Below are 15441 nucleotides of genomic sequence, written 5' to 3' on the forward strand. Positions count from 1 at the left end.
TGTTTCCTCCTAACTCGCACGAGGAAGAAAATCTCATAGGTACCACGTAATTAAAAAAGTGCAGTCTGAGGGGTGTAATTCTTGTGAGGCAGGGGAACCGGGCGTTTTGGCACAGCTAATAATAAGTCTCGCCTGAGGACCAGAACGTGAGCACCCTATCTCCTGGTGGGTCTGCCGCTGTCTCTAGGGTAATGGAAGGCCCCGGCTGTCTCATGACCTGCAGCTGTCCTCCCTATGACAGTACAACGCATCCCAGTCACATCTTCCACAGCCTTCCACATTGCATATCTTTTTTTTACTCCTCCCGGCAGGCATTCCCCCCGATCTGGGGTCCAGTGCACTTCCAAGGGTGCTAGTCTTCACACAGGAGCCATTTCACCTGTGTCACAACTTCTCTTGCCCTTTCTTGTCCTTTTTGCCAATTCTGATGTGTCTTTTCCAAGTGAGGAAGGGACCAGGCTTCATGACAGAGTGTATGAACTGCACAGTGTATATTGTGTTCATTTTCTTGTAACAAATGAATAGGGGGAACTGGACTGCTCTACATCAGTGCAACTTGACATGTACTGTGCTCTAAGTAGCAGAGAGCATTAAAATTTTGTGAGAGAATGACAGTGATGCTTCTGCTCAAGTCAGTGGTGAAACAAAATGTATCACCTGTAAGTCTAGATGAGAAACAGCTGAGAATGCTACTTATAAAACTGCATATGATATGGAGAAGGTAAGTAGGAAATATGTGGTTGGTTTGTCTATGAGGATACAGAAATTTTTGGGACACCAAGTGGAAATATTTAATGGTAGATTCAGAGCAATGGTAAATATGGGAAATATTAAATGGTAGGTTCAGAGTAGTGTTTGTGAACTTGTTTCTTCATATGATGTACAATGAAGATGTATCATTCATTATTACATGACATTGCAGATGCTAAAAAATGTATGTGAGTTCAAAAAAAGGGAAAATTCAAGGAGCAGTCTATTAAGGGATGTGATGCACCAAGAACATACCTGCTTTGGAAAGTCAGGATATGCAAACTGATGAAAGCTGGGACAGAAAAGTTATTTGCTGTCTATTTTTCAGGTTCTTACATGCTTCCCTAGATGCCTTCCTTGGCCACTTTCAGAAATGAGATACCAGGCTATACTGACCTTTGATCTGAGCCAGTATTACTCTTCTTATACTAGTACTGCTTAAGGATTAAAGGTTCCACTGAAATATGTAGCCCTCCTTGAGGCACTCTTATGCTTGTCAGCTTATACCACCATCTACAGATGACATAGATTTATCAATCATTTAATTCTTTTTCTAGGAGTATTAGTGACAAGCATCTGAGTTATCACTACCTGCTAGGTATGTTAAATAGGCTCCTGCATCCATGACATAATAGTTTTATTTTCATGGTAAGTACACAATGTTTTGCATTTGTGGAACGCAGGCAGGCATTTTCTTCATTAAATGCATGTTCCTCTTTTGAATTACATGACTTTGTTTAAAACACTGGCCTTCTAATGAGTGATTCTAAAACGTTCTCTGACAGCAGAAGGTGATCTGAGGAGAAGACCACTGCATGCTTGAAGAAATGCTTTTTGAAGATAAGAACTTTAATTCTTGAAGCCACTAGCTATAAACTTTGAACTTTAGTTTGTATCAGACCTTCCTACAGAAACTTTCTGGGACTAACCAATTTTGTAGTGTTGTTAAATGTTTATAATGAACTAAACCATTGTATGACACAGAAATATTTAAAATGCTGGATAAAACCTTGAACTAGAGCATCTTCATATGTGGCATACTTCACTAGTAACTCCTGAAATTGGTTTCATTTCTGATTCAGGGGCCTAATTTTACTGGCCAGTCCTATTAGACAAAATATTTTCAAAAATACTGGATTTGTGTTTCTGTCTTTGGAACACGACTAAAAAGCTCTTTGTTTAACAGCCTAGCTCTGAGTTTTTATACATTTATGTCCTTCCCCCCCCCTTTTTTTTTTTTTCAGAGAAGAATTAATTACAGAAGATTATGTGTCAGACTTACAAAGGAATTAGATGCCTAACGCTCCTTTGATTTCTCACTGAAAAAAATTGGATTTAGCCAAATACCACTACAAATCTGAGTCTATGACAGTTTTTTATCTTGAATGGACTAGGTGTAAATTCCTTCTTATCACCTATTTTTCTCATGTACAATGTTGTTATTGTCTTCCTGAAATAGGTAGAAACAGATGACCAAATAGCCCTCATTAGTAAGCCCAGGAATAAAGGAGGAAACAGTAATCTGGCATCAGCTGGATTTAACATTATCAACTCTATCATAGGATCAGGCATTATAGGTAAGTATACTTTTCTTCACTTCAGCCTTGTTTGTACATGTGTGACTATCCAGTCAGGAGAATAACACTGTTGTCTTACTTTCTGCTTCTGTTCCTAAAGATTTTTCTCTATTTTTGTTTTCTTACTATGCAGAAATGCAGAGGTGTTGGCTGAGATCACGTCTCACAGTGTTAAATACCCTACAGCCTCTTTTCCATAATGATCAGAGAGAACTGGTTGGGCAGGTGCTGACTGAGCTTCACACAGGGGAAACACCTTGTCCACTAAAAATGATCTTTCTGAGGTTATTAAGCATGCTGGCCCATTTTGGGAGATTGATAGCAGTTTTATAAATCTGAATATTTCATTATTTTGCTCATCACAAATAAGTATTTGGAAAGGTTCTTCTATAATCTCTAGTTTTCTTATTTACAGGATTACCATATTCAATGAAGGAAGCTGGTTTTCCGCTAGGAGTACTGCTTTTATTTGGGGTTGCCTACATCACAGGTACTCGAAAAGCATTTTCTATTGTAAAGTGACAGTTAGTCTTGCAACTTTTAGCTGATCTTGAGCTTAATTATATCTTAAAGAAATATGCCTATGACAGTAAAAATGACAAATTTTTTTCTTACCTCACTTGAGCAGGTTAGAAGAAGTAAAGAATTATGCTATAAAACTTACAAAGCTGCTTTCTGTGTGCATTTTATCTTCATAAAGCCTAGTTTCTTAGACTAGGTCAAGGTGACATTTGGAAGAATAGCTCTTATTTGTGCCTCATAATCAAGAGTTTTAGCCTACTGTGTTTGTCCTAATTAAGAGACTGATCCTTGAGTGGGTTATATATCACTTTTTTTAAACATACCACAGAATGAAAACCTTTGGTTGTACTGTGATTTTGAATATTTTATTTAATTATAATTTATCAAAAAAAAAAATGGATTTACCTTCCAAAGGTAATGTGAGCCTATAACTCCTGGTTTTGATGGACTGAGATCTTTTCTGAGATTTCTCATCCCTGCTTTTCCCAGTGCCACTGTTTTCATTTGTACAGACATTTTTTTTTTTTTTTGAGTGAAAAAGATGAGTAGTAACCAGCCACAAGTTGGTTCACACTGTTTTTTTAACAGTAATTTTGTATTTTAACAGATTATTCCATTATATTACTGATCAAAGGAGGAAACCTATCTGCCACCAACACCTATCAAGAGCTGGTCAGAAAAACATATGGTCTTGTAGGTTATCTAATTCTTTCAACTCTGCAATTTTTATATCCATTTATTGGTAAGATCACATCAAATACACATGTTTAAGTTTTATAAATAACAAGCTTTTTCACATTAACTCATTGTTTCATTGGTTAAATATTAAGAACTTTTTAAAGAATGTGCTGTGTATGACTCTTTCTTGTAAAACTATCAAAATTATTTGGTGTGTTCTGAAGAATGGCTGAGGAAGAATTCAGTGAGTTGGAGGAACAGAATAATACAAGTGAACTGAAACTTAATAGCAGAGAAATTCATGATCATAAACTTAAAAATTAATTACCAAAGTAGTTACGAGAAATAGTGAAGGAGACATTCTGTTCTAGAATCTGTTACAGAGCACAGGTTTGATATGCCTGAAACAAAAGGAAAATATTACTGTAGGAGTATATTGAATTTATATTTTTTCCAAGGATGATGTATGTCATTGGAGAAGCCACTGATCAGATCCTGTGTGAGTATTATGTGCTGGCATTGCTCTGCAAAAGTGTTAAGTTAGCCTCATACCCAATGAGCTACTAGGAAATTGGGCGGTCAAGACTCCTTTGAAGGAAAAAATAGGAAAAGAACAAGCAGGTGTAATCTGGGCAGGAATAAATTAGACCATAAGTTTAAAATAAAGTGATACTCTGAATCTGTCCCCTACAGCAGTAACATAATTAAATCAAATTTTAAATAAACTTGATATTTTCACACATGGGGCTGCAAGAGCTTGAGATACCAAGGGTCTGGACTCAGTGACCACAGAATCCCAGAGCAAAATTCCTCCTTTGGGAATAATCAGTCTGAATATATTACAGATACCTGAGATTTTGTAAGGGACTCTAACTACTGTTACTGCAGGCAAAAATGTTACACATGTTGAATTAAAAAAGAGTATAATTACTACTTCATAGAGAATATGGAAAAGAACTGTAAAGATCTCGGTCGTTACCATGGAACTAGTTATGCATAGGTATGTGCTTGAATTCATTCCTGTAAGTGGTGTTAAATGTCTTACAAGTTCACAAAAGTAAATATTTCTGCAATAGCTAAGGTGAATACCTATATGTATGCTGTCCAAGTGGTGAAGACCACATGAGTATATAAACATATTTTGTGTGTTTGTATACAGCCATGTGCACATGTATACACGCTTGTAGTGTACGATAAGATAATGAAATACAAATGTTAAGGTCACGGTTTGTATTAAAGAGCAGTGTGTATTTTCTGATATCTTCACTGATTTTCTCCTTTCTCCTGATTTAAAGATTTTGCTAGCTTTTTAATAAGACAGGAAGTCCCATGCAGGCCTGATTATTATACTAAAACATAAACTTCGCTAAATAGAAACAAGATTTTGAAAATAAACTGACAAAGAAGCGCTTTTAGAAACAAACAACTTTTAAAAGTCTTTTTTTCTTCTTCTGAAGTAAGTTTATGTGGCTATCGGCCCAATGTCTATGCTTATCAGACTGGATTCTTGCTTAGGTTGTACCTGTTAAAAAAAAATACATATATATAAAATAAAGGGAAGCGTTAAAGAGCTTTTTTTCTTATTTGTTTTAAACGTGAAACATAGAAGTAGTTGTTTCTAGCTAGAATTCATACAAAAGGGATAGTGGTATATAATTCTGAAGTCTAAAAAAATGTGTTAAATGTTTATCAAATATTTAATATTTAACTTGTACTAACAAAAAAATTTATTTTCTTTTAAGCTATGATCAGTTACAACATAATAACAGGAGACACCTTAGTTAAGGTTTTTCAGAGAATTCCTGGAGGTAAGACCCATTACAAAAATTCAGAACGAGGAAAACGTATTGGGTAGGAACATAGCATAAGTATTTAGCGATTAGCAAAGCCCTACCTGTTATTTTGTTTCTAAAGTACTCTTAAATACGGTTCAAGACAAGAACTTGAAGCAAATTTTATGCGTGGGGTTTTTTGGGTTTCTGTGGTGGTTTGGTTTGTTTTGTTTTGAGTAAATCTTTCTCAGATAAAAACTATGCATCCTAGTCCTTAGTTATCAGTGGACTCAGTGAAGACACCGCATGCTTCAATGAAATACTAAGCAAATAGAAGGAGTCTTCCACAGTGGTGTGTTTCAGGGTCATCATATTTTGTTGTCTTCTTTAGGTATTTCCTGTGAAAATCATTTGAATACTGAAACTGCACTTTATCTAGTGAATAATTCTGGATAACCTCCAAATAATATAATGGATTTACTGCTTACTCTAAGCATATCTGTACTGGTTGGTCATGAACTGCCTATTAAAATTCCAGTTCTCGCAGATATTCAGTGCAAAACCAAATGTGCATTTTCAGCTTTTTAACTCGTGCACTTGTTACCCTTCCCCTGCTCTAAGTTTTCACAGCAGGAAGAGTGAGGCAGTTCATGTGTATGTCTGCCATCTCCTTTAGCACAAAGCCAGCCAAGTTAAAACATTTTTCATTGGCAAATTAAACTGAAAGAGCTTGTCTGCGTTGAACTGGAAATTAGCATTTCTACAAACTGTTTGATTTCCACAGAAGGACTGTAGATTTCAGCAGGTGAAGCCTTCAAGATATGGATGCAGTTTTAACTGTTTCACTCTGTTGGTCTGTGAATACCTGATCATGTTGATAGTGACAGTGAATATCTAATAATGTATGTACAATACAACTTCTGTAATAGGAGGAACCCCCAGCACGGCACATCTTTTTATCTGGCTGGTAGGATGCATGTTTAGAAAGAGATGGGAAAGCATTATAATCTCCCAAAGAATAGAGGGAACTGAACCCAAACTTCCTATGTCAGTTGACAGTCACTTTCCAGCCGTACTTATGCAGCAAGCTTTCATTCAAGCCCATGATTCATAGTAGCCTTACTGAAGGTGAGATATGTTTTATTTTAAGTTCTCATTGGCTTATAAAAACCAATAGTTGTACAAATAAATCCCACTGATTGCAGGAAATATTATAACTCTGTTGTTGCCTTCACGTAGTAATCTGTATTTTGCAGGTGGAAGCCAGCTGACAGCAAGAAAGGAGGTGCTCAAAAGAAACCTCAAAATTAACATGTTTTAGGATCATTCTTTAAGAATTTGCTTATCTTCATCAGCACAGTAATTGATGTCAGCACACACTGTCAAAAAAATCTTGAGAGTAAATGGCAGAACTAGTAGAATGTCTTACTTGCAGTCTGCCAACATTGACCCAGACACGATGAAAGAAATTAATACTAGTCTATATGGAGAAAAGCCAGACTTCCAGCATTTGTTATAATGTATCCCATATGGTGTGCATTTGGTTTGAATCTGTAGAATTCTTTTGATTATGCACATGCTCTGTACGGCTTCCTCAAGGTTAGTTAATGCCTGGTCTTTCTTTCAGTGTTAGGTAGCTTGAATAAAGGGGATAAAAGCCTGGTCAATGTCAGAGTTTGTTACTCCTAGCCTTTCAGGTGTAACTAATCTGTTCCTTATGTCACTCTCTTGGAGAAATAAATTATTTTCTTTTTTTGCTTTAGTTGGACCAGATAACGTGCTTATTGATCGTCACTTCATAATCCTTCTTACCACCATCATCTTTACCCTGCCTATATCTTTATATCGAGACATAGCAAAACTGGGAAAGGTAAATCATAATAGCAGTTGATTTTTGGTTTACTTTTTGGTATGCCATTTGAAAACAAGTGCCAGTCATAGCTTAATGAACTCAGTTACATCTGGCTAGAGCATGTTAAATATTTGAGAATTTCAGACTGTCTTCTGTCCCAAAAAATACTGGAAAAATTGGAATTGTTTAAGCAAAACTTTGGTCTCTGTAGGAATCTCTGGAATTTTTTCATCTGCTGCTAGTAGAACGCAAATCTTGTAAAGCACTGAGTGATATAGGACTGATCTTGAAATGCTGAGCACTGTTGATTAGATTAAATGGAGCATCACTTAAAATTAGACAAATAGTTGCAGATGGCTGACTACTCAACGAATAACAAATTTAAAAATGGTGATATAGAGCAAGCTTTATGTTACAAATGGTTGACGTGATATTTAGAGCTTTACTTGCTCCTTAATTATTCTCAAAAAAAAGAAAAAGGTACGTTATGCTGCTAACTGACTGAATTTTTGTTTTTACCTTTACAGGTATCTCTTATTTCTCTGATTTTAACCATTGTCATCCTGATTATTGTGATGGTGAGAACAGTAACATTCAGTCCACAAGTGTGAGTATTCTTACACTTGCCAGAAAGTGAGTTTTTATTCATACATAATCTGTTATTTCAATATTACATATTTCTGCATAGTTTTGGAACATGGCTGTTTTGGGAGAGACAGATAATTGAAAAAACAAATCTGTATTAGCAGTCATACAAAATCAACTGCTAAAACATACTTTATATGCTACTTGTTCATTTATCTTACTGCTGTGATACGTGGGTTAATTGCAGGGCATTCATGTTTAATGCTAGGAAGATGGCTGGAATAGCAGTTTCTAAGGTTGTACCAGATGATGTTGTCTATCATCTATAAAATAATGCACTTAGAACAGTGTGGGACTTCTGCGCCACCCCCCCATCCATCTTTCTGAAACAGCATGTTTTTCATCCTGTGTGTTAAAGAGGTATTTGAAAGGGTGATCTCAAAATCCCCTGTCAAAAAAGGAAGAAGCTATATATAATGGTTACTGATGACCTTGTTACTATGGTAACATTTCTCCTCAACAATTGTGATGCACTGAAAAATATGGAATGCATGCTTTTATATTTTGCTTACAATAATAATGTTGGATTTTAAGTGATGCTTGAAGTTTTACTTTTTAATATATTAGAGACTGCCATTTTTGCTTTTACACATTAGGTTTTCAAAAATGTGTCTAAGAAGTTGACAAACTGTTAATTGGAATTTTTTGCCTCACAAACGTTCTATCAATGTCTATTTTTACTATATGTATTTTACAGTTATAGACATGTACTTTAATTATTAAAGCCCTCTTCTAATGTTTCGTTAACAGTATGCCATCTCTTATTTTTGCAATGAAAATCAAGAACACCATTTTAATATGGGCCCCATCGTAGTATTGTAGCAAGTGAAACAAGTAAATAATGCATATATTGTGAATCCTTATTAAAATACAGTAGAAGTTGGAGTTTTCAAAGGTATTTTAAAAAACCATGATTATGAAACATAGTCCTCAGATCTGTCATATAAGAAAAGAATTTGTATGATCCTAGATAAAGGCTTCATGTGGCCTAAGGAGAATATTTACTCCCTACCGTTGTTACACAGCAGAACTGACTGTATGCCTGTCATTGATGACAGCTGATTGTTTAGTTTGTTCTTGGCAATTCCATGATTTCCAATCCCAGTTTTTAACTGCTCTTTTTTTGTGAATTCTTCCTGAATAGGCATCATACGTCCCTCTTGCTGCATTTCATGGTGGCTGCTTCTTGGCCTAACCACAGTGGATATGGACAGAAAACTGTTAATGCTTTTTCAAATGCTTAAAAGACACCTGTGAAGAGCTGTAACTTGTCCCCCTTTCGACTGTATCTTTGCTATAGACTAAACACGATTCCTTTTAGTGTTTCTCTTCTTGAGGTCCCTTTTGACTGTATCTTTTTTTTTGCCATGCTCCTGTTTATGTAACCTCATTTGATGTTTACCTCTTTGGAAAACAGCATGACATTGTGGATGTGCCTTGAGTTTGCAGTCTAATAGACACACCAAAACCTTCTCTGCAGAACTGTGAGCTAGCAATTTTTCCTTTCTTTTACTCTGTTCTGATGAAGTTTGGGGTATGTTTTGCTTGTCCTTCCCTGCCTTGTTCTTGTGAAGCCTTTATTCCTCTGCATAACTGTAGAATTTGTTATTACAGAATTGAATATTTCTTTATCAGAGGTTTTCTCCTTTTACCAACATATTTATGATTTTTCTTTTTTCACCCTGTTATCTAGCTTGCTTGTGTTAGCTGCACACGTCATGCTTTGTGTTAGGGATGCTTCTTACTTTTTCTTCCATCATTCAAGGTACTGCTGCATACATTCAGAAGTGCTAGACTCAGGTTCCACTGTAATTCCATTCAGATATCTTCCCACTTTGATAATCTCTCTCTATGTCGTAATAATTTTTCACTTACCTTTAGATTTTCCAAAGTGAAGACTGCTTCCCTTTGAGAAGTACAAGAAGATTATCCAGGGATGATAAAACTCTTTTTGCTTAAATGCAATTCATGTTCAACTTTAAAATTTTATCTATTATTTGGACAACAGAGAATAGTATCTTTCCTAGAAACCTTCTGCAGTGTCTTAGACCATCAGCGAAATGACATTGTTACTTTTTTTAATGATTTAATGCACTCAAAACTGTAGGCTGAAGAACAGCAGTTAGGAGTAGTATTGCTTTTTTTTTTTTTTTTAAAGTTGCTTTAGAAGTGGAGCGGGTTGTGCAGGGACATTTATAGGTATGTTATTTTCTTGTTAGCTCTCGGGGGAGAAAAATAATGCATTTATTATGAGGGATTATTTGATTAATTTATTTCCTCTTATGATAAATATGAAACTGAGGTACCTATTTTTTTTCCTGTTTTGCTTTTGATTAATACTATCCATATGATTATTGTTGCCTGAAGAGCATAATGAACCATGAAGATAAAATCGAGTGTTCTGGACCCAGATTTTACTCTCAGTATTTTAAGATGTTGGCTAAAAATACACTTTGATGATCCATTCTTGACTTTATTTCCACCTGCTTGTAGCTGGGTATTTTTCTCCTCTGATCAAAAACAATGAGTTGGAATTATCTCAAACTGTAAATGTGCAGTATGTTAATACTGCATAAAATAACTTCATGCTTCAAAGCTGAAACTAACATTCATTGTTGTAAAAAGCAATATTTTATGTAGCTTATAAAGGTGGATCTTTTTAATTTGGTGTTCTTCTGGAAAGAATGTCATGATGTCAGTATCTGCATAATACATAAATCTCTAGGAAGAACTTCAAGAGCATCTGCCACACATAAATAGGATGTGAGAATTACTCAACTGGCAGCTGATCACAGGGATGAAACACAAGTGTTTCGGAGTATAACTTGAAAGTTGATTCTTTCCTTCTTATAAATAATCCAATAGTAAGCAAAGATAAACTTTAATGCTTGATGAAACTAAAAATTAAAGCCTAAGCTACCGTGTATTTACAGAACTGCTGAGTAGTTCATTAGGGAAGAAAGAGGAGTTAAAGCAAAAGTAACTAAGTGGGGATGACATATACCTTTGCCTTGTCTGTGTTCATTGACAACCAAGATGACTTTGATCAGTACAAAATTCAAGGCCAGTGTGAGCATTACTCATTTTCCTTCCATTACATTTATTGAAGTTATTATTCAGCATATATAAACTTCATTGGTATCTTTAGTTTTTGTTTAAACTCTAAAAGTTTAAAAAGTTATTTTATCTTGGTATAGAATTGAAATTTTACAATTAGTTTCCTAAACATCTACGTCATTGAATTAAACCTCATTTAATCTGCTGTGTGTTCCTGGATTATTTTGGTAACTGATGGTTTGCACCTAAAGTTGGTCATTTGTCACTGATTTTCAATCCAAAACAATGGAAGTCTTTTGCTCATCCAACATGTAGCTTCCCTCTCAAACATCTGACTTTGCTTCCTCTAGAAATTATCTTTTAGTGAGTGTTTCATACCTGCAAGCTGGGTTGAGGTCAGGGATGTATGTTTCTCTTGTCCTCCTTAAAGATATTTTGCTTCGCATAGACTCTGCTGCTGTATTAGATTTGTATGTATTTGCTGTCCATATTTGATCTTAAGAGAGAATATGCTGTTTCAGATTGCCTAACATATTTGTCCAACTCTTACTTATGATCTGGATGTAAAATGCCTTTTACCCTGTTAGGAGGTCTTAACTTTTGCCAGTTTCATTTGTTCTTTGATAACACAAATCAGATAAAACACAAATATTTTCAAAACCCGTTAGAACTCACTGGCATATTTGTTATGCTATACCTACCCTTAAGTACACTGAAGACTGGCTGGAGTCTTATTTTCTTAATGGCTAGATTTTCTTCATCCCTAGGCCTCACTATCTTCTTGTGGACAGATCTAATTGTCAGTCTATCTCGCTCTTGTCTTACTTTCAGCTGAGAGTTTCCTGTCTGAGATCTCCCTTGGAATGTCTTTCTTTGATCTTCTATTATTTTTATTCCAAGAATCACCGTTACTTAATTTGTGTTACAACTTCTAGTATATAGGATAGACAGTACGGGTCTCAACAAATGAATTTAGTATCACAAATTTATTTGTTCTGCCAACTTCCATTGTGTTTCATCTCACTCCTTCTTCTCCAGCATGAAAGAACTTTGTGTCCTTGCAGGCACAGCCTGTGTTTTTATATGCTGAGTGAGGAGCAGTGAGCTAGCTTGTTTTGGCCTTCATGGATATTCCCAGCTACTGCCATTCTGGTAGGAGCAGAAGTTAAAATCTTCCTCTAACAATTCCTAAGAAGAATGTAGGTCAAACTGGTCAGAACAAGAGTCCTTTTCAAAAAAACAAAACTGTATGGCTCTTCCGTCGCTAAGACCTGCTGTTTCCTGACATAATTTTCTCTTTCCTAGTCTGAAGTCTTATTTATATGGACACTTTCATGTCACCTGCACCCTTTTCCAGGGGCTTTGCATAAGTCTATGTGTCCTGCAGGCTGGACTCGGGGGTGATTTTTTGTTGATATAGTCAGAACCCTAGAGCTGTTGACTCCTAGCTCTAAAAGCTCAGAAATTAAATTTCTTACTGTGTTGCTTTCATGTCTTAGTTTACGTATCACATCTGTGTGAGATCCCTCTGTTCCCGAGGTATGAAAATGTTTTTCAGAACACGTGCAGCAGTATATGACTTACTGTAAGGAATAGCCATATACTGTTGCGTATGTCATGTACTGTGCATTGTATAACGTTGCATTCTGCTGCTAGCATTCAAATCATGGATCAGAAATTCTCCCAGTGCTCCGCAACTACAACAGAAGGCGTTTATCTTCTTATGCTGCTAAATAAGCAGGATTTTGTTCTTTTGGATTTTTTCCCCCCAAATAATACTCCTAATCTGATTTGATGTTCATCCATAAAGCAAAGCTATATTTTGGTCTGTTTCGTATTGCTGGTACATAAGCTAACACTGTACAGGGGGAAAACTAGCTCCTTTCTTTTTTAATTGATTATTCTGCCACTTTACTCAAAATGTTTCACCTGAAATTCACATCCTTTCTACATTCCGCTTTTAAAATCCCTATTTATAGGAGCTTACAACATAGCTATATGTTGCACAGGATATACCATTTCCACAGAAATTAAACGTGTTTCAGACAAAAACATTCTTTATTTCTGTATATTTAAAAAATATTTTGGTTTATAAGATATTGGATAATCTAAGAAAAGGGGGTATGGAGACTTTAATAAAATCTGTTGTCAAAGGATAATGTAAACCCACTTTTCCTTCCGTGTATTTGCTATCAAAGCTGACCTCTAGTGGCTACAGAACGGAACAGTTGTAATGTCAGCTTTCTGTAGTCTATATTTATTTTGGAATATTATCGGGTTTTTTTCCAATCAAATGTGTTTTCCTGAAAAATAATAAGTTCCAAGTTATGAGTGTGAATTGTCTACAGACATCTCCAGCGATATGAAATCAGCAGCATCAATTAAGGGAGGCTACTCTATATATGGAACTACAGCAGCTATAGTGGGTTGGGACTCCTATTTCACAAGACACATGCCAGATAGCTCTATTTCATCCATGGTATTTATTCATTTACATGCTGAGTCTGAGAATGTTTCAGGAGGGCCGTATTCAGCTGCTTAAGACTAGAGGCAGTATGTTAAATGTACTGCATCTGAGGACAAAGAACTGAACATGATTTTGGTGTTCAGGTTCTATTCACTCAAAGTGAAGCTTAATAACCACAGCTTAAGGGCTGAACTGAACTGAATGCGCATTAGATACTGTAGATCTGTCTTTTAATATGGAAAAGGAAGGAACGACTATTTGAACTCTCAAGAAATAATAAGATATGAGTTCTGAAAGGGGAAACAGCAACATCCTTTTTGTCTTTTTTTTCTTTTTAGCAGATGGGGGTGGTTTAAACATCTGAAAGCAATGAAAGCTAGCATAGCATATGCCTCTGGCTGTCAAAACCAGCTAGTTATCACCAGGTAGAAGGAGACAAAGCCGCCACTGTTACCTTCAAAACTGGTGTGAGTGTCATGCTGCTTTCTAGGGCAGTAGGAAAACAGCACCTAAGGCTTCAGGAGGCAGCACCTTTCCCTCTAAATAAAAACAGAGCAATCAAAGTTAGCAGCAGCCAACTGTTTAAGAGCAAGCTCTGTACTGTTGCTTTGTCTTGCTGTAATATTACAAATATAATGTTAAACTTACTTGTGAATTTAATTTTATACTTTTAGCAAATTGTGTTTGTGGCAAAGGGTGTTTTGTGTCCTTCCCTTTTCCTTCATTTTTGCTCTTTATTCAGAGATAAAATCCATTTGACGCCTGAACTTTGTAAAGATTGCTGATAGTTTTCTGTAGTCCTTCTCTAAGACTTATAATTACCACAGGCCCAAAATTGTGGGCATATCTTAGAAAAGCGGTTGTGAAGGATGTTACATTCTTGGCTGATTATGAAAGTTTCCATATACTCTTTTACACTTTATTTTACCACTCCTTTGGGAACTAACAGAATCCCTTAATTCAGGTGTAAGGAAAGGCAAACTGCCTAACCACATTTGTAGCCTAGGAAAAAAGTGTCTGTAGACTTCATGGATTTCATGTGCAAATTCAAAGGAAGAAATTGCCTCTAATCAGTAGAGGTTTTGCGTTGAGATAACCTTAGTCAGAAGCAGTAACAGCTTTTACCTTCGCTGTTGCTGTTTCTTGGTATATGATAACTTGGTATATGATAAGAATTTACTTACAAAACTGGTCACTGAAACAGGCTGACATTTTTGGCTGTGAAAACTGGTTACAGAAATACTTTAATCAAAACAGGGAAGTGAGAAGAGTATCTCCCTGATTTCAACTTATTATTGATGAACAATCTGGCCTACTTCAGAGAACGCTGGAGATCTGACTAGCACTTCTGTCTTACAGCATAGTATGTAAAATTATTTTTAATAACTGATAGTTGAAAAGAGTGTAATCTATTAAAACAAATGTCTGTTTTAGACCAAAATCAGAAAATGCATGGATATTTGCAAAATCAAATGCAGTACAAGCTATTGGAGTGATGTCATTTGGTAAGTAATTTTTTATGTATTTTCAGTATTCAGATCAACTCTTAAGAAATTACTTTATTTAATATTTTGGACCTAGAAATTGAATAATTTTAATTGCTTTTTTTTTATATTCATGTTAAGATGGTTTAGAAAAAAATGAAGCTGACTTTGAGTCATCCATAGGTGAATTTAATTGTTATGGTCTAAGACGTTATCCCCATCCATTGCCCATCTTGCCCTAGAGGCTGTTGGCACTGTACCAGAGATAGCGATGTGGCACATGAGTCCAGCTTAACTGTCCAGGGCATCTGCACCAATAGGGTTAGTGTGATTGATAAACTGAGGGGGCTATGATCATTCTGCATTCTCTTGGATAACCTCTAACAGAAAAATCTTAGACTGCAGTGCATAAATTTGCTAGAGAGTGCCTGTTGCTTCCCATTTCTTGCAGTGAGCCATTCAGGTGAGTCTCCAGACACCTCCATTATCCTCATTCTAAAATCTGTTCCTGCCTGGAGGGGCTGGTATATTACTTCTGGTTAATGCTGGGATAATATGAAGCCTCCCAGCGCTTGCTGCTGCCTAAAATGGATGTCATAGGGAGTCTGAAAGTAGCAAATAATTCTGTGGATTTGGG

The 15441-nt window shown here is 36.0% G+C and overlaps 1 protein-coding gene across 1 annotated transcript; it reads left to right on the plus strand.

Moving 5' to 3' along the window:
* Positions 1-712: 712 nt before the first annotated feature.
* On the plus strand, positions 713-14825 carry LOC104512222 (putative sodium-coupled neutral amino acid transporter 11; the record flags this gene model as incomplete). The annotated part of the gene is made up of 8 exons (XM_010155118.1): positions 713-721; positions 2210-2327; positions 2743-2817; positions 3457-3591; positions 5270-5335; positions 7063-7169; positions 7679-7758; positions 14755-14825. Coding segments are annotated over exons 1-8 (661 nt in total), but the record flags the coding sequence as incomplete, so codon positions are not given.
* Between the last annotated feature and the right edge of the window lie 616 nt (positions 14826-15441).

Source organism: Eurypyga helias, unplaced genomic scaffold, assembly GCF_000690775.1.
Source record: "Eurypyga helias isolate BGI_N326 unplaced genomic scaffold, ASM69077v1 Scaffold49297, whole genome shotgun sequence".
NCBI classification, from domain to species: Eukaryota; Metazoa; Chordata; class Aves; order Eurypygiformes; family Eurypygidae; genus Eurypyga; species Eurypyga helias.